General features: G+C 39.7%; 1 protein-coding gene across 3 annotated transcripts; it reads left to right on the top strand.

Annotated features, from left to right (window-relative positions):
- Nucleotides 1–609: 609 nt before the first annotated feature.
- Nucleotides 610–19525, top strand: LOC120007601 (alpha-glucan water dikinase, chloroplastic-like). Of its 3 annotated transcripts, none has more exons than XM_038857932.1 (34): nt 610–794; nt 1256–1557; nt 2450–2491; nt 2628–2737; nt 2876–2954; nt 3067–3158; nt 3261–3450; nt 4038–4262; nt 4471–4806; nt 4918–5025; nt 5146–5244; nt 5372–5512; nt 5641–5729; nt 6276–6410; nt 6782–6944; nt 7051–7140; nt 7230–7415; nt 7888–7950; nt 8032–8094; nt 8190–8249; nt 8375–8527; nt 8731–8814; nt 14381–14557; nt 14655–14761; nt 15014–15227; nt 15306–15409; nt 15582–15720; nt 15929–16054; nt 16978–17088; nt 17493–17591; nt 18127–18300; nt 18400–18492; nt 18737–18852; nt 19111–19315. In XM_038857932.1, exons 2-34 carry the CDS (start codon nt 1279–1281, stop codon nt 19313–19315), a joined length of 4452 nt encoding a protein of 1483 aa, XP_038713860.1. In that variant the 5' UTR covers nt 610–794; nt 1256–1278. The 3 variants fall into 3 exon arrangements, with proteins under 3 accessions (XP_038713860.1, XP_038713859.1, XP_038713861.1); XM_038857931.1 differs by having other exon boundaries at nt 611–794; nt 2447–2491; nt 19111–19525; XM_038857933.1 differs by having other exon boundaries at nt 611–794; nt 1315–1557; nt 2447–2491.
- Nucleotides 19526–19902: the final 377 nt, after the last annotated feature.

The raw sequence follows: 19902 nt of genomic DNA on the forward strand, positions 1-19902 counted from the left end.
TCCTTATTTGCCAATTAGAACTTTCAAAGATTCCTTCAGTTTTCCTTACACATTCTCTACAATTTGTCCATTTCTTTATGACCAATCCCTATTTGCTTTTCAATCATGTTGGGCATTTTGATGCAAATACATAACATGTGATGGAAAATTACAGAGTAAGAGATATTTCGCTCATTTCCTAAAATAGTATATGTAATATATTATTATATAATAACTATTTTTATCACATTTTTTTAGATCATTTCATCCTCCTCAAGTATATGATAAACCACATCGTAGAACGTTCGTGTGAAAAGATTCATTCTCAATCAACTCGATCATTTTGAGTAGCTATCCTATGTTTGATCTTGTTTTTATCATGCGTTCTGATATGGTAATTAACAATTTAAAAAAAAAACGTTATGCTAATTAATATATCCCATCCGTTTCAAAAATTTGTGGTGTAAATCAAAATCAACTGGAAATAAGATCTCTCAAAATTCAAAAAATAAATCACATAAAAAGGGGCAATCTTGAAAATTCCGCCAAAAACATGGGGAATCAGTTGTGAACAATCTTGAAAATTCCGCGAAATACATGGGGAATCAGTTATGTACAGTACTGTTTCACTACAATCAGTGAGAGCCAGAGGCAACCAATAGCAGAGACGCTCAAGTTCAGATTTCAGGGCTTCCAGCTCTCTCTCTCTCTCTCTATCATCTACACTGAACCTTGATTAGTTCTTCTCACAACTTAGCAAGAATCTGATTCATTTGAATATTCATTCTATCTTATTCAAATTCACTGAAGTGAAGGTACTTTCGTTAACTCAAAATCATCTTGCTTCTCCATGATTTTATTGACTGCCATTTTTGTTAAAATGCACTCTGAATCCTAGGGTTTTGTTGCAGACTTTGAAAGAGCTGTAAAACGTAAATGTTGAATTCTGTCGGTTTTCGTCCACGCTCTGTTTGGTTGCCGATAAATTGTTGGAAACGAAAGTAGAATTTCACCCTAGGGAGCATATTGTTGTGCTAATTGTCTGCATTTGGAATTAAGTAGACTGATTATTATTAGGAAGATTGAACAACACGAATTGCAAATTGAAAGTTTAGTTCCCCATTTTGAATAATTTGCTTCAATTTTCCTCGGTGCAAAAACATTTTTATTTTGTAGCATACTTGAATTTGATAATCGCTCTTTGATAGACTTATCCATGCGTGTGAGGAATGCTTGTTTTTGAATACTGTAATCTGATTCTTTGATTTGCCTTCAGAGTCAAGGACTGCATCAAGGAATATGAGTAATACTTTAAGCTATAATATATTCCAACAGGGTTTTCTCCGTTCCACGGTTTTAGAACATCAAACGAAGTCAAATTCTTCTGGCGTTCCTGTGTACTCCTTGCTTCAACCTGCATCTGTGAAGCAATTGACGCCGCATATTCGTAATTCACTTGCGTCCTCAAAGTTCTACGGAAACAATTTGAGTGTGCGGAAACCAAAGTTAAGCACAGGAACACGTCTATTAGTCAAAGTCACTCCGCAGGCCGTTCTATCCATGGATACAGCATCTAAGGTAATATTCACATGTTGACTGCTGCTAATACCTCTCAGTTTTAAACTTTTTGAATGTGCAAAACAGTCTTATTGATATGTTCAACCAGATTGACAAACCATTTGGACAGTGAATACGCTAGTTTAATTTGTGGCTAAGCCTAAGGAATACACCATGAAGGCAATTATGTATAAATTGCATTCTCCGTTGAGCATTTTGTTGTCATGTTATAGTTAAATTACTACTTTTTAGACACTATAAAAACACATGCATAATGAAATCGATGTTGCCCAGTCGAAGAACTACATAAAGGGTTTGTTTGGTAAAGCGTAGACCGCTTTACCGAACACGCCATATATGCTAGCGTAAATGCTCAAAAAATATTAGCTCCACCAACGAGCTTATTTCGAAAATTTGCTAGCATATGGTCAAATTATCAGGTATAAGCTAGCATTAGCTTTAGAAGTATCACCAAACACCCGACAACCAATGACGTCAAATCAGTTGGAAACTTATGTTATTCATTGTGAAGAGCCTATAATGAAGCTATGTACAAGTTCTACCTGTTTGTAATTTCATCTAATCCACTATTTGTACGAGATTTTCTCTAATATGTTTAATCTAGGCTCGTTTCCTTCCTTTTTTGGAAGAAATGATAATAAGGCTACGCAAATAAACCTTGCTACACACTGCTGAATAAGTAGAAGCTGAGTACATATTTAGTAGCTTTATTCCTTGAGAAACCAAAGAGAACATATTTAGTAGATTATGGTACTTAAAATTAATTTTCTAACACCTGATACATGTATACTTAGTTTAAATTTGTGTGATCAACCACTCTTGAGCAAACAAATCTGTTGGTTTACTGGCATGATAATTCATAGGTTTTGAACACGCTCTTTCCTTGCAGCAGCTTGTGGGAAAATTCAACCTTGATGGGAATATTGAGTTACAGGTTAGTATGCTTGAATATATTTTTAAGCAATAAGCTGCATTAACGAGTAGGGTTTTTTTTGTCTTGGTTCATGGTATGTCGAAAACTGATATAACAGAAAGGTGGGCTGACACAGGTTTCACATTCAACTCCACAGGTTACTGTTAGTGCCCCTGCTACTGGGTCTGTTACACAAGTAAATATTCAGGTTACATATGGTAGTGACTCTTTACTTCTGCACTGGGGTGGGATTGCTGATAGAAAGGAGTAAGTATAGATGTTAATAGCCTTATATTTATGTTGATTGATTTCTTTTATGATCATTTCATTGTTGATAGAAAGTAGAGAGATAGTTTCGGTATTATTCTTAATACTATCTTTTCTTTATGTTCTCTTTTTCGTCAGGAAATGGGTACTTCCTTCTCATCGTCCAGAAGGAACTAAGAATTACAAGAACAGAGCCCTCAGAACCCCTTTTGTTAAGGCAAGTACTGCTAAGCATCATTTACCATAAGATTCCCTGCTATTATCCTTTAAATTCTTACGAATGGTCTAAATTAATGGACTCTCTGTTTATCATGCATTGTCTTCTATAGTCTGGATCAAACTCTTGTCTTAAAATAGAGATTGATGATCCCACATTACAAGCTATAGAGTTCCTCATAGTTGATGAATCCAAAAATAAATGGTAAATTTCCAATTGTTTCTTTGCCAGCTGCATGCATCTACTATGTGCTAATTACAATGTGTTTCTTAATTTCTTCCCCTCCTTGTCTATTGTCAACTTCAGGTTTAAAAATAATGGTGAGAATTTTCATGTTAAGCTACCTGCAAAAGAGAAGTCAGCTCCAAATGTTTCAGTTCATGAACATCTTAAGTCAGCCCCAAATGTTTCAGTTCCTGAAGATCTTGTACAGATTCAAGCATATCTGAGATGGGAAAGGAAGGGTAAAAAAATGTATACCCCACAGCAAGAGAAGGTAAGTGGCAAATGTGTTTTGAATATCGAACCATTCTTATGTTTTTGTTTTGGATGCTACATTTGCCATCTTTTTTTTTCCTGCTTTTTCTCTTTACCTTCTTATGCTTTTCCTTTTCCTTGTCCAAAGTTAAGAGACTTCTTCCTCATAAACTCTCAATTGTTTTGCGTATAATCCCTCAGTTAACTTGCTGTTCAGTTTTTGTTGACTAAATAAGGTTAATTAAGTGAATCGACAAACTAAAGTTTTTCTTCTAGATGCTGTGGACAATTGACTTACTCTCAACAAATTTTTTTTGGCACTCTTGCTTCAATTATCTGCTCTGTGCTTGCTCCTAAATGTCTTTTTAAAAGGTACCATACCGCTTAGTCATGGCCATGTTTATGTTCAATTGTTATTATAGTTGTTAGCTTCCAGCGAAGGTTGGTAGTTGGGGAAAACCTTTTCGTTTTTATTAAAGAAAAATAAATTCCTGCAGAATTTCCTTTCAATTCTGTATTCTGGGTAGGTGTTTATCCTTGTTTTATGGACATTTGCCTACGGTGTCAGTTATGTGATGTATAAACCAATTCTTTGACTCCTTATAGGAAGAATATGAAGCTGCTCGCAGTGAGATATTGAAGGAAATAGCCAGAGGAACTTCTGTTGAAGACCTCCGAGCAAAACTAACGAAAAAAAATGACGTTGACAAAATTGGGGAGCCATCTCCTGGGGAAACAAAGGACAAGATAACTGATGAACTTGTCCAGATACAAGCTTATATAAGATGGGAAAAAGCAGGGAAGCCCAATTATTCTCCCGAACAACAACTTGTAAGTTTAAGTTGATATAGAATAACTATGCAACTATTCTCCTTTAGGTGGTTTGATTTTTGACTTCCTTTTAAGCACTTGAAGTGGATATCAATTTGTTTCATAATTCGAACATGTGGCTTAGTGGTAAGTGTTTTTTTTTTTTTCACTCATCACTTCCACATGATCCCGATTAGAGTAATCTTTTTTAAAAACAATATATATATAGAGGGAATTCGACGAAGCGAGAAAAGAGTTGCAAGATGAACTAGAGAAAGGTGTTTCCCTTGATGAGATACGGAAGAAGATTACCAAAGGGGAGATAAAGACCAAGGTTGCAAAACAGCTGCAGCATAAAAGATATTTCAGCATTGAGAAGATTCAGCGCAAAAAAAGGGATTTGAAGCAGCTTATTAATAAGTATGCTGCCAAACTCATGGTGGAAAAATCTCCAGATGAACCTGTAACCTTGAAAACTCTTGAGCTTTATGCTAGAGCAAAGGAAGAACGGGATGGTCCTATTCTGAGCAAGAGAATCTACAAGCTGGCAGATATGGAATTTCTGGTGAGACATGGATTTTCTTTTCTAATGATAAGCTTTCCCATTCTGCTCGTATACTAGCTATTTCACTTTCAGGAGTTATTCTGATGTTCCAAGTCATTACAAATTTGAAAGGTACTTGTAAGCAAGCTTGCTGGTAAGACAAAAGTTCATCTGGCGACAGATTTCAATGGGCCAATTACTCTGCACTGGGCTTTATCCAAAAAAGCTGGAGAGTGGTCGGTAAGAATTCTAAAACTGTTCATTATATACATGGTAGTCTGGATGATTGTTTCCTTATAGAATTGTAATGGCCACCTTTTTCGACAAATTAGTCACATGAGATTTTTGGACAATTTACAGGAACCTCCTCTTGATGCACTTCCTCCAGGTTCAGTTAGTCTAAATGGGGCTGCTGAAACACAATTCGTAAATAATTCTTCTGCTGATCATCCTTACCAGGTCTGCCAATGTTGAAGTTAATTTCTTCTATGTGCCTTAGGGCTCTGTAATCATGCAATACATTAAATTTGACTTTACCTAGAACTGAGAAATTATGACCAGCTCAATGTCCTTAATTCTATTTCAGGTGCAAACTTTTGAATTAGAGATTGAGGGAGAGAGTTTTGTTGGAATGCCATTCGTTCTATTGTCTGATGGAAAGTGGATAAAGAACAAAGGATCCGACTTCTATGTTGAATTTGAGCAACGACCAAAGCAAGTTTCGAAGGTTGGTATTTGTTATTCTTTGGATAAGAACTTCCTCATCGATCTAAATACTTCATTTTCTAATTGTAATTTTGGACTTCTTTATGCGACCTTACCGAATTCGATTAAGTTGAATTCTATTTGTAATAGGATGCTGGAGATGGGAAAGGTACTGCCAAGCCATTGCTGGATAAAATTGCAAAGATGGAGAGTGAGGCAGAGAAGTCCTTTATGCACCGGTCAGTCATCTCTCAGGGCTTCTATCATTAGATTGTTTTAAATTTCTTTTTCACAGACACGAGGAAACCCGTTTTAGTTATCTGCTTTGTTTCAGCTTATGCTATTCCGTACTTAATTGTTTGGTATAATTGCTCTGTAGGGGCTAAGATTGTATGTTTTCATAGTTAGTTCTCTAGTAAAGCACATGATTTCTACCCCCATAGTTAGATGGGATGCGCCCCAAGAGCCATTCCTCTAAACACCAAGTAACCCATATACGACAGAGTATTCTGCAAGTGCATCATCTGCATGCCTACGAAATTTTCGTCACTAGTTAATATGACTACATTCCTAATTACTTTCATCACAATGTTGGTTACCAGCTAAGCACGTGTGAAATTGAGAGTATAAATAGTGTTTAGACGATTTTGAGTACCAAATCAAGCCATCTAGTCTGGGGTTAAATTCTACATAACAAATGATAGTTGGTATTCTAAGGAGGATGTCAGTAATATGTTGTTCATTAATTAACATGTGGTTTTCTTTTTCTTTTTTTTTTGTTGCAGATTTAATATTGCAGCAGACTTGATAGAGCAAGCCAAAGATGCTGGTGAATTGGGTCTCGCTGGGATATTAGTGTGGATGAGGTTTATGGCTACAAGGCAGCTTGTATGGAATAGGAACTACAATGTCAAACCACGGTATAACTCAAGGGATATGCTGATTGAAGCAATTATCTCTCCCATCACTCCCTCATGGTGCCCCTCTTTCCTTCAGATTGTTGAGATATTTTATTTCTGGTTTGGGCTACAAGGTAGCTCATATGGGATAAGAACTTGAGACTAGCTGACTGAAACAATTAAACTATCCCCTCCTTTTTCTCCCTCTGCGCCTCTTTCCTTTTGTAAGATATCTTCTTTGTTTCACGGCTCACTTAGTTGGATTATAAACCAACTGGGCCAACTAAATTCTTGTCTGGGATTGATGTGTTTAATTCTTGAGAGCTTCAAATTTGGCTGAATCCCATTCAGTACTCTCTGAGTGATTATGCTTCTTTTCTCCATTGCTGCAGAGAGATCAGTAGAGCACAGGATAGGCTTACAGACCTGCTCCAGAACATTTATGCCAGTCAACCTCAGTACCGGGAGCTTTTGCGTATGATCATGTCTACTGTTGGTAGAGGGGGTGAAGGGGATGTTGGGCAGCGAATTCGGGATGAAATCCTTGTTATCCAGGTCAATGCAGAACCTTTATTACCTTTTCATACTTGTTTCTACTCTGTTTGTTAATTTATTTTGCATTAGCACTTGAATATATCTATAAAGTATTTGTTGATTGCAGAGGAAGAATGATTGTAAGGGTGGAATGATGGAGGAATGGCATCAAAAGTTACATAATAACACGAGTCCTGATGATGTTGTCATCTGTCAGGTACTGGGAATAGGACTTCAGCTTCTTGAATAGTTTAACTCCCTTGGAAGTGAAATTTCCTCACGAGTCACGACTAATTTTCTTTGCAGGCATTAATTGATTATATTAGAAGTGACTTCGACACGAGTGTTTACTGGAAAACTCTGAATGAAAATGGAATTACAAAACAGCGACTTTTAAGTTATGATCGTGCCATCCATTCTGAACCAAATTTCGGGAGAGATCAGAAGGACAGTCTTCTGCGTGATCTTGGAAACTACATGAGGACTTTGAAGGTAGGCCATTTACTAAAATAAAAGTTTCATGTTTCGTTCTTTCACATATGGGACGTCTTGTTTGTTGCTATCTTAAAAGGTTGATGTTTCATCTGTAACATGCTACAATAGGACTTACCTCGTGCATTTTATTTCTAATTGAAGACAGATTTTCATTAACTCTGTAAAACATAACATGATGATGTCCCTTATCTTTCAATGTGTTCTGGAAATTATTGAGGAAGACGTAGGATTAGATATATGTATTTCTCGCTATCAATGTTCACAATTATGTAAATGTACGAATGGGCTAAATGTTATAAGAAGAATTTTTGCCTGGAGTGAGCATTACCTCTCTTTGTTATAAATAAAGTTATAAATGCACTAAATGTTCAAATAGCTTCTTCTAGTGCGTTGTGCATGTCATGTGACTCCCACTACCCACCTCATGAATTATGTTCCCTTAAACAAATTCATCTCAATTGGATTGTAGGCTGTTCATTCTGGTGCAGATCTTGAGTCCGCTATTTCAAATTGCATGGGTTACAGATCTGAGGTAATGTCAAGTATTGACTGACTAGTTTCCCAAGACAGTTTCTTATTTTGGTATTTGATACAACCTTGTGACTTATATCAGGGTCAAGGCTTCATGGTTGGGGTGCATGTAAATCCCGTATCAGGCTTACCAACTGGATTTCCAGTAATATTTGAGCTTCCTATTTGTTGTTGTTCAAGTTGTCACCTGTATAAGACAACGTTCTTGAAGTCTCATTTTAAGGATTATCTTTGAAACAGGAATTGCTACAATTCGTCCTAGAACATGTTGAAGATAAAGATGTAGAAGCACTACTTGAGGTATGTGAAATCTGGTCTTGATATTATCGCTTAATCCACAACAACCATTGATGCTGCATTTCCCCTTTTCCTTAGAATCCATTGTTTCTCTTTACTCTCTCATTTCTTGCAATTCTTTAATATAGGGTTTATTAGAGGCGCGTCAGGAGCTTAGGCCATTATTGTTCAATCGTAACGATCGTCTGAAAGATCTTTTATTTTTGGACATTGCCCTTGACTCTACGGTTAGGACAGCTATTGAAAGAGGATATGAGGGATTGAATAATGCCGCACCGGAGGTGAGTTATTAGCATAACTACTCATTAGAAAAAAAAAAAAAGAGAAGGTATTAGTACCTGAATCCCTGTACTGGATGATTATATCCCTTTAATTGTTTTGCACATTATTCTTGACTGTTAGGTGTCTAATTTTTATGTATGATTTAATGCATTTTTGTGCTGATTTATTATTGATTAGCTACTAATAAGTTTGCATTTTACAGAAGATTATGTACTTCATCAATATGGTTCTTGAGAATCTTGCACTTTCATCAGATGACAATGAAGATCTTGTATACTGCTTGGAGGTAAATATTACTTAGTAGCATTGTTACTTGGGTCTAACTTCGTTCAGTTTGAACTTAATTTAGAATGTGATGTTGCCCGCCTTTTGCTTCTTGTCCAAATCTACCTGTGTATTGCTTGAGCTATTCAGAGTATTGGTGTCGTTGATTCTCTAGTACTTTGGAAGTGCCAATAATGGATTTTATTATTATTTTATATGCTAAAGAAAAACCTTCAGTTTAGCTGTGTGTTTACCTACATTACTTGTGTTAGAGATATATACATGTTTTATGTCATTTAATACTCAAGGGTATCCTAGTCTTTGTATTGGCTATATATATATATACAGCCCTCTCTTGTATCTCTTAATGATTCATCAATATACAAACCCTCTCTTTCTCATTTCATGGTATCGGAGCTATAGTCATCCTCTCCCTCTCTCCGGCGACGTATTCCGGCGACGTCTCTCCTCCGGCGACGCCTCTCCTCCAGCGACGTCTCTACCCAACAGTGCCCTTCAACTTTGTAGGTCAGCATCACCTTCCGTCACCTCTCCATCTGTTTGTGGCATTGCATATTAGAAGAAAAAAAAAAAAAAGGGCTCTCTCTAGTTCTGCAGCAACCAGTGAGCAATCAGCCTTGAAAGGAACTGAGATGGCGTTCCTGATCTGCCTCAGAGATTATGTGAAATTGTAGATCTGAAGTTTTTTTTCTCAGAAATTGCATATCTGCCCCTCTACTTTTGTGAAATTGCAGATCTGCCACTGAAGTTTTCTGAAATTTCAGTTCTGCCCCTGAAATTTTCTGAAATTGCAGTTCTGCCCCTGAAAATTTCTGAAATTGCAGTTCTGCCCCTGAAATTTTCTGAAATTGCAGTTCTGCCCCTGAAATTTTCTGAAATTGCAGTTCTGCCCCTGAAATTTTCTGAAATTTCAGTTCTGCCCCTGAAATTTTCTGAAATTGCAGTTCTGCCCTTGCATTCTAGTGATGGCAAATATTGATGACTTCCCTCCTCTGAAGGGGATAGCTTCCTCTCCGGCACAACTATTACAGACTTCTACCAGTTCATCCTTGACTCTTGCTAATCCGACTTCGACAATGGCCCCTGAGATTCCTCGAGATTTTCTTCCCATGTCCACGGACTTTCGCCTTTCATCAGCGCGTGACTGGCCTACCTGGTCTGCTACTGTCCGAAATGCCTTGTACAGTCGACAGTTACTATCGTTTCTCACAGAGGGTCCACCGACTGAGGGCTCTGATGTAGTTTTGGCAGTCTGGCGCCTTCGTGATGCTAGGATTGCTGGCTATCTGGTTGAATCTCTCGACCCTGCTCTCCGTCCTGATTTAGTTGCTCAGTCCACACATACTGTTTGGAGTGCACTTGTTTCCCGTTTCGTTGACAGTAGTGGGGCTCGTGAGCATTCTCTCATCACCCAGGCTGCCGCGGCTCGACAGGGTGATAGGTCCATCCAGGATTTTTATCATTATATGCGTGGTTTTTGGCGTGAGTTAGAGGGTTTCCTCCCAGAGGTTGGCTCAGCCGCTGCAGCTATTTATAGGGTTTTCTGGGATCGGAGGCATATGCATGAGTTCTTGTTGGCTCTTCGTCCTGAGTTTGGCCCACTGGTTGGTCAGTTTATCCATCGCCACCCCACTCCCGGCTTGGAGACTGCTGTTGCAGAGTTAGTTGCAGAGGAGACTCGTCTTCGGATTTTTGCTGGCATTGGCTCACCCCCAGCACCTTCTAGTTTCTCTGGTGTTCTTGCTGCCGCTCCTCCTAGTGCTTCAGCTACTCCTCCACCTCCCTCTGGTCGACCTACATGCTCCCATTGCATGAGGGTTGGCCATACTGTGGATGATTGCTGGAAGCTCCATCCAGAGCGTCGAGTGGGACCCCGTGGTCGTGGTCGTCGTGCCTCCACTGCCTCTGTCGTTGCCACAGTTGCACCACCTCTATGTGCTTTTCCTAGTCCGGCTGCTCTGCCTTCAACTGATCTTTTGAGCCTTCAGCAGCAGCTTCAACAGTTTCGACAGCGTTTGGATCAGATGTCTGTCTCCCCCAGTTCTGGTAGCACCTCTGCACCTTCTGCCTACTCGACTACTGGTATGTATCATTCTTGGATTTTTGACTCTGGAGCCTCTCACCATATGACTTCAGACGCCTCCATTCTTACTGATTGTAGACAAGCCCCTACTGTTCCTTCTATACACACTGCTGATGGCTCTCCCTTGAGAGTTTCTCAGACTGGCTGCATCACTCCTACTTCAGAGCCCTCGGGCAAACTATCCTTACCCTCTGTTCTTCATGCTCCTCAGTTGAACATGAATCTTATCTCTGTTGGTCGTATATGTGATTATGGTTATCATGTTTTATTCACACCTTCTTATTGTTGTGTGCAGGATCCGTCTACCAGCCGGGTGATTGGCAGTGGTCATAGAGTGGATAGTCTCTACCATCTTCAGTCTCTCCATATTCCCTTATCCAGTCCTCGCTTTTGTGGTCTTGCCTCTCCTACTACTGATATCTGGCATAGGCGATTAGGTCATATTTCTGAGTCGCGACTGAAGAGTCTCTCCCTGTCGGGAGCTCTCGGTCGTAGTTCTTTTTCTGCTTTGAGTCCTTGTATTGGCTGTAAGCTTGCTAAAGCTACAGCACTCCCTTTTTCCTCCAGTGTATCCCAGACATCTAATCCTTTTGATTTATTACATTCAGATATTTGGGGACCTGCACCTCTTCCTTCTATGTGTGGTTATCGTTATTATGTTTCCTTTATTGATGATTTTTCTCGCTACGCATGGGTTTATCTTTTACAACATCGCTCTGAGATTCTTTCTGTCTATGAACGTTTCACTACTATGATTTTCACTCAGTTCGGTCGTCGTATTAAGACGTTCCGCTCTGATTGTGCTTTAGAGTACTTATCATCTGGTATGCGGACGTTACTTTCCTCTCACGGCACCATCTTTCAGCACTCATGTCCTCACACACATGAGCAGAATGGTGTTGCTGAGAGGAAGCATCGTCACATCCTAGAGACTACTCGGACACTTCTTCTCTCTTCATCTGTCCCTCGTTCCTATTGGGCTGAGGCTGTTCTCACCTCCGTCCACCTCATTAACATGTCTCCTTCATCCGTCCTCCCAGGAGGCATGTCTTCTCATGAGCGTCTTTTCTCTTCTCCTCCTGATTACTCTCGCCTTCGCACCTTTGGTTGCACTTGCTTTGTTCTCCTCCCTCCTCCTGAGCGTTCCAAGCTATCCGCTGTCTCGGCTAGATGTGTTCTCTTAGGTATCAGTGCCGAACACAAAGGTTATCGTTGCTACGATCCCTTGACTAGGCGCCTTCGTATATCCCGTCATGTCTCATTCTTTGAGGATGTTCCCTATTTCTCTTCCACTTCTCAGGATCTCACATTTCTTACGCTTCCGCCCTTACCCACTTCAGACACTTCCTCTCCATCTTTTCCTATCTCCTCACCTAGTATCTCGGATAGTCCTCTTCCCTCGTATCCTTTGGATTCTGCTCCCACTGAGCATGATCCTATCACTACTGAGCATGATCCTATCACTACTGAGCATGATCCTATTGCTACTGAGCATGATCCTCCATCTCCTCCTCACTCATCTTCATCTATTTCTTCATCTAGCCTTTCTCCATATCCTCTCCACTACACCCGTGATCTTGACTATGTCCCACCCCCTACTCCTGATACTACCTCTCCCTCTTCGACTACCTGCACATCCCCTGCTAGTGCGGATCCTTCTACACCTCGCTATCCTCAGCGCGATCGTCGACCAGTTGAGAGGTATGGTTATGGTTCTGTTTCTACTTATGCACCTCAGTTTACAGCCTTTCTCACTGCCCTTCATTTAGACTCTGAGCCTCGTTCCTTCAGTGAGGCATCTCAATCACCTCAATGGCAGCAGGCTATGGCAGAGGAGTTTGAGGCCTTTAGACAGACTAAGACTTGGGATGTGGTTCCTCTTCCCGCGGGTGTTAGGCCTATAGGCTGCAAATGGATCTACAAGGTCAAGCGGCGACCAGATGGGTCCATTGAGCGCTATAAGGCTCGATTGGTTGCTAGAGGGTTCTCTCAGGTACATGGCATTGATTATGATGAGACATTTGCACCTGTAGCTCAGATGACTACTGTTCGCACTTTATTGGCTGTTGCTGCAGTTAGACAGTGGTCTCTTCTTCAGATGGATGTGAAGAATGCCTTTCTTCACGGTGATCTTTCTGAGGTTGTCTACATGCAGTCCCCTCCTGGCCTTCGGACTCCTCCTCAGCATGTATGCCGTCTTCATCGGGCTATTTATGGTCTCAAACAAGCCCCCCGGGCTTGGTTTGAGCGTTTTCGACAGGTGGTGACTCAGGCTGGTTTTGTTGAGAGCTCACAAGACCACTCTTTGTTTGTTCGGTCATCCCCTCAGGGGCGGGCGATTCTCCTCCTATACGTAGATGATATGATCATTACAGGAGATGATATTGCAGCCATTCAGTCTCTTCAGCGGCACCTTCAGTCACATTTTCAGATGAAAGACCTTGGATCTCTCAGGTACTTTCTTGGTATTGAGATTGCTCGTTCTGAGCGTGGCATTCTACTATCCCAGCAAAAGTATCTTTCAGACATCCTCAGTCGTGCTGCAGTCTCAGATGATACTCCCAGTGTAGACACTCCTCTTGAGCTTCATGTGAAGCTCCGTCCTACTGATGGTGAGATTCTTCCTGACCCGACTCGCTACAGGCAGATAGTAGGTCAGTTGGTATACTTGTGCATCACTCGTCCTGATATTGCTCATGCTGTTAGCATTGTGAGTCAATTTATGTCTGTTCCAAGGTCAGTTCATTATGGTGCCCTTCTCAGAATTCTTAGGTATCTCAGTGGGACTATGACTCGATCCCTGTTTATGTCCTCATCTTCACCACTCACTCTTCGGGCCTATTCAGATGCTGATTGGGCAGGTGATCCTACTTCTCGTCGATCCACTACAGGTTATTGTCTATTTCTTGGTGACTCTCTCATCTCCTGGCGCAGCAAGAAACAGAATGTAGTCTCACTCTCCAGCACAGAGGCAGAGTATAGAGCTATGGCTACTACGGCTAAGGAGATTGTTCATCTTAGACGTCTCCTGAGTCATTTGGGTGTTCATCTATCTGGTTCGACCCCTATGTATTGTGATAACCGAAGTGCCATTCATATTGCTAGCAATCCGGTCTTTCACGAGAGGACAAAACACATTGAGATAGATTGTCATTTTGTTCGACAACAATTCCTATCGCATGTGCTCTCTCTTCCGTTCACTTCTTCTACAGAGCAGCTTGCAGACTTCTTCACGAAATCTCACACGGTCCCCCGCCATCAGCTTCTTATTGGCAAACTCTCTGTGTTTGATCCACCTTGAGTTTGAAGGGGGGTGTTAGAGATATATACATGTTTTATGTCATTTTATACTCAAGGGTATCCTAGTCTTTGTATTGGCTATATATATATATACAGCCCTCTCTTGTATCTCTTAATGATTCATCAATATACAAACCCTCTCTTTCTCATTTCAACTTGATTCATTACAACAATGGTCCTGCAGGGATGGAATCATGCCATAAGCTTATTGCAGAGTAAAAGTAATAAGTGGGCTTTATACACAAAATCGGTCCTTGACAGAACTCGCCTTGCTCTTGCTAGCAAGGCTGAATGGTACCAGCAAGTTTTGCAACCATCAGCTGAATATCTGGGATCATTGCTCAGAGTGGATCAGCAGGCTGTATGTTTTTTCGTAAAAAAATTGAATTAGTTTGTATATATGGCCTTTGATAAAGACTAAAGATAAATTGGTTTAATTATTAAAATCACTTATTCAGGTGAACATATTTACTGAAGAAATTATTCGTGCTGGATCAGCTGCATCCCTGTCCTCACTTCTAAATCGACTTGATCCTGTTCTTCGGAAAACTGCTAATCTTGGGAGGTTGGTACATTGTATTTATTTCTTTATTTGTCTTTGATTTATTTTCTCCTTTTTAAAGTGATAAAGCACCATGAGGGTCGCTGCCCTTTTGCAGATGATGAATATTGTTTTGATAAGTCTAATCTAAATCAAATTAGGCAAATTAGAAAAGCCTACTTCATATAATCTACTTTGATAATATAGTTACACTCTATCACCTTTTCTCTATGTACTTTTGACCTTTCAAATTCAACTCTGGTGGGCCTTGAGCAGCTGGCAGGTCATTAGTCCAGTTGAAGCTGTCGGATATGTCGCCGTTGTGGATGAGTTACTCTCTGTACAGAACAAATCTTATGACCGACCTACAATTTTAGTGGCAAGAAAAGTGAACGGAGAAGAGGAAATTCCAGATGGAACCGTTGCAGTGCTGACATCAGACATGCCAGATGTTCTATCACATGTTTCTGTTCGAGCAAGAAATGGCAAGGTAAACCTACCACATTGTCTTTTTTATTCCTTATTTTTCTCATTGGTAACTCTGCCAATGTGTGAATTATTGATGCAGGTTTGCTTTGCTACGTGCTTTGATCGCAATATCTTGGCTAACCTTCAAGCGAGTGAAGGGAAATTACTGTCCTTGAAGCCTACATCAGCAGATATAATCTATAGGTAATCCTACTCATCCAACTTAATGCTGCTGGAAATGCATACTTTTAGATCCTGTGATGGGAAGGATACAATGGACAATCCTTTAAAACTTCCGCTCATTTATAAAAACTGCCTCTCAATTTGAGTTGTTCGTCTCTAAAATTTTGCCTTTTCCTTTTTGGTGGTTGATCAGTGAGCTGAAGGGGGGTGACCTAGCAGGTTCAGGTTCAGTTACTTTGAAAGCCGATGGTCCTGCTCCATCTGTTACTTTGGTCAAAAAGCACTTTGGTGGTAGATATGCCATATCATCGGAAGAATTCACAAGTGACGTGGTTAGGCGTGTAGACATACTTCTTGTTTTACTTATAGTGTTCTTTCTGTTTTTGTTTTTTAACTTAATTGAATGAAATGAAGATTTATTAGTTAACCTTAGTACTGATAGTTGAGCTGATGAGCTCTATTTGTGTAATTTGCATTGCAATTGTGACAGTTGAGCTGACGAGCTCTATTTGTGTAATTTGAATTGCGATTGTTTTTTAGGTTGGTGCTAAATCACGCAATATCGCATATCTAAAAGGAAAGGTGCCGTCTTGGATTGGGGTTCCCACATCAGTTGCCCTACCATTTGGAACATTTGAGAATGTTCTTTCAGATAACTTAAATCAGGTTACTGTTGTCCCTGTCTTCCATTGTGCTCATGCATATTATTATGTGGTGACTAGCAATAGTTTTCTATATCCTCAGTAGCATGGGCATTAATTCCTCAATATTGGCATTCATAAAATTTGCTTTACAAGTGAGATTCAACTTCTACTTTTATCAGACGAGGTGCCTAGTTTTTGACCGAGCTTCAAATTTGTTCCCTAAATAATAGTGAACAACTATCTAGTACAAGGCCCTGCAAAGGAGGGGGAACTGGGGAAGGGCAATATGTATGCAGCATGCATAATGGAGAGACTGCTGTTAGGATTGGAACAGCAGTATTCGTACTCAGAGTCAAATTTCAAACAGATAAAGAGTTACATGGGATCTGTGTTTTTTTTTTTTTTTTATCAACTTCTTTGGATGGGGAATCCGGACCCTTACCCTAAGAGCAGAGTGGTGAGAAGCCAACCACTGAAGTAGTGGTGCTCCTTGGATGTGATATATAGTTTGAAAGATACTGTCAGTAAATCGATATCATATATTTTGAGCAGAAAATTTATAAGTGCATGTGTTTTTACACAGTATATTGATTATCTGATTATCCACACTATCAATTTATGTAAGATCTGTCAAGGCATAACATCATTTACCTGAACATTTTTGGAGGGAAACATTATAGGGCAAGTGTTCAATTGCACTTCCATATCCATTGTACGGATTTTCCTGTTCCTCATCTTTCTAATTACTTGCAAGACATTGACATTACATTTTGGTTGGTTAGCAAATTTGTATGGAAAACTCTTACCCCACCCTTGACTTGAAAGTAATGTTGAAATTTTGCTTGTTGATGGTTCTGAACTTACACCCCACACTGGAGATCATTTTTCTCTCGCTAAGGGTGATTTTCAAGACGCTTTCTCCTGCCTGACTTTCTGCATTGGCAGGGAGTGGCCAAGAAGTTGCATTCACTGAAAGAAAAACTAGGAGGAGGAGAGTTTAATATCCTCAAGGAGATTCGTGAGACAGTATTACATCTTGCTGCGCCACCTCGGTTGGTAAGTAGCTCTACTTCTTGGTAATGTTTTAGCTTAACATGCATGTTCCTGTGTTTTTATAAATAACGCTAAATGATTATGATAGCAAGGAAATATAGGCTTCGAAGAGTTTCTCCTGGGCAAGAAGCTGTTCTTTGACCAACTCCTGTCGCCTTTCCCCTCCTCCCCAAATGTTGGACTATTGGTTGTTTTGAGCATGCGAGTTTTCAAGTTTTGTTGATGTGGAATGTAAATACTGACAATATATCCTGCATAAACCAATGGCCAAAGAGTTTGCGCCTTCTATTTGTAGGTTAATTCAAATATATGTCAAATAGGTAATTAGTCAATTAGGGAACTGTGGATCCTTCAGGCAGCTTTGCTTCAAATTGAATGTTATAGTTACCGGAAAAGGTTTCTTCCAGGTACAAGAACTGAAGACCGAGATGCAAAGTTCTGGAATGCCTTGGCCTGGTGATGAAGGAGAACAGCGATGGAAGCAGGCATGGATGGCTATAAAGAAGGTATGCCTTAGCTGGAGCTGTCCTTCATTCTGGTTCCAGAGTACCCTTTTTACACAAAAGCAATCTTTCCATATCCCTGTGATGGCAGAAATATAGACTACCCGACTCAACTATCCTAAAATTAATCTGAGCAGGATCATAATGATGTTGGAATCTTACCATGAGGGTTTTGAGGAGAGAGAGCTAACCACTCAATTCCAGAATTATTCATATTTTTCATCGCTTATCCTTTATATTTACTGGACACATGCTATATCAGTTAGAGTATGATCAATTGATCATTATTCAGATAATTTCCCTAAATTATCATTTTTAGATTTCCAAAGAAATGATAAATATCATATCATAACTCTGCCAGCAAACTTACACACATATAATGCATTTCCTATTTTTGTTGGGAGCTTGTTCTTACTGCATCATGTAGCACTTCCTTGTGCTGGTGGACTAAGAATATGCCACAGTATGATAGGCATGGTAATGCCTGTTAAAATAATGCATGCATAATCTGTAAACCTCTTGCATATTAATCTTCCAGGTCTGGGCATCAAAGTGGAATGAGAGAGCATATTTCAGCACAAGGAAATTGAAAATCGATCACGATAATCTATGCATGGCTGTCCTGGTTCAAGAAGTAATTAATGCCGATTATGCATTTGTTATCCACACTACAAATCCATCTTCAGGTGACTCATCAGAAATATATACGGAGGTATTGTATCTCTGTTTGTCATTTATACGTATTGAATTTGAATCATTTTACGAGGAGGGGAAAAAATAAACGAAGTGGCCTTTTTTCTTTTTTGCATAGGTTGTTAAGGGACTTGGGGAAACTCTAGTCGGAGCTTATCCAGGCCGTGCTTTGAGTTTTATCTGCAAGAAAAAGGATCTGAGTACACCTCAGGTGGGACTTTAATTTTATTTGCTTCTTGTTTATACTGTGAGATGAAAAGATCACAATCCTTGCTACTTATAGAATATATTTCATGGATAACAAACGATAATTGTCTTTTCTGGTGGAAATTCTGAATCTGGTTTTGGCCTTTTCTGAACCAACTTTGCGATGTTTTTATCACTATGATATAGTGTAGGGGAAAAAAAGTCAGAATCTGTTAAGATTTTTACTAACAATTTTTGTCATATCTTAGGTACTTGGATACCCAAGCAAGCCCATTGGTCTCTTTATAAGACGTTCTATTATCTTCCGCTCTGATTCTAATGGTGAAGATCTCGAAGGTTATGCTGGTGCAGGTCTTTATGATAGGTAAACTTGTGCTGTTCAGGAAAAAAGAAAAGAGAGAAAATAAAAATTTAGATGATTGATGGCCAGAAGAATGCATGTCACCACAGGCAGGAAGTATTTTCTGCAGTCTTCAGGAATACCACTCCATAACAGCTTTTCTGATGAAAGAGTGGTTATTTTCCAGCATTTGGACGATAAATCTACCTAGTCACTCAATTTGTCCAATATAAAGCATGCAAGTTGATTCATTTTGCTAATGAAACTTCAATTTTTGTGCAGTGTGCCAATGGATGAAGAAGAGAAAGTTGTCCTGGACTACTCGTCTGACCCCTTGATAAATGACAGCAACTTCCAAAAATCAATCCTCTCAAGCATTGCTCGTGCAGGAATGGTGATTGAAGAGCTCTATGGATTGCCACAAGATATTGAAGGTGTGATCAGGGATGGGAATGTTTATGTTGTCCAAACAAGGCCACAGATGTGATCCCTTAATTTTCCTTAATGATGGGATACTGAGGATGAAAGATTTGTATAAATGAGAAACAAAATGGAGGGAACAAAATATGAAAGGTAAGCAGATAAGAATAAAAGAGGAAGAAGTAGAAATGAAAAAGAGAAAACGGAATGGAGTTAAAAGACAATATTACTTACTACATTATAGAAATCAAGACATTTTATACTGATTATAGTTTCATATCTAATGTTGTCTTCAGTGGTCCATGTCTTCTCCTTTTTATTGGCCGAGTCATATGGTAGGGATGATGAAGTTGATTGTGGTAATTCCTTGTGGATGTGGGAGGTTGCAAGTTCACTCCCATGCCCAATATTTTTCGGTGTTGTTTCCTTGCATCCCATGGAGACTTTGTGGAGCTAACTCTCATATGTGGGTTTTGGCTTCGTGCCTTAATTCTCCCGGCACGGGCTGAACCTTGCATCCCATGGGAGACTTTGTGAAGTTAATTCTCCTTTGTAGGCTTTGGCCTCGTTTTTCTCACAGGCTTCAACCTGGTCTTACCTACCGTCAGCGTGGGACAAGTTGGGTTGACGGCCCGAATTTAGAGCTGGCCCAGC

This window comes from Tripterygium wilfordii, chromosome 10 (assembly GCF_013401445.1).
Source record: "Tripterygium wilfordii isolate XIE 37 chromosome 10, ASM1340144v1, whole genome shotgun sequence".
Taxonomy (NCBI): Eukaryota; Viridiplantae; Streptophyta; class Magnoliopsida; order Celastrales; family Celastraceae; genus Tripterygium; species Tripterygium wilfordii.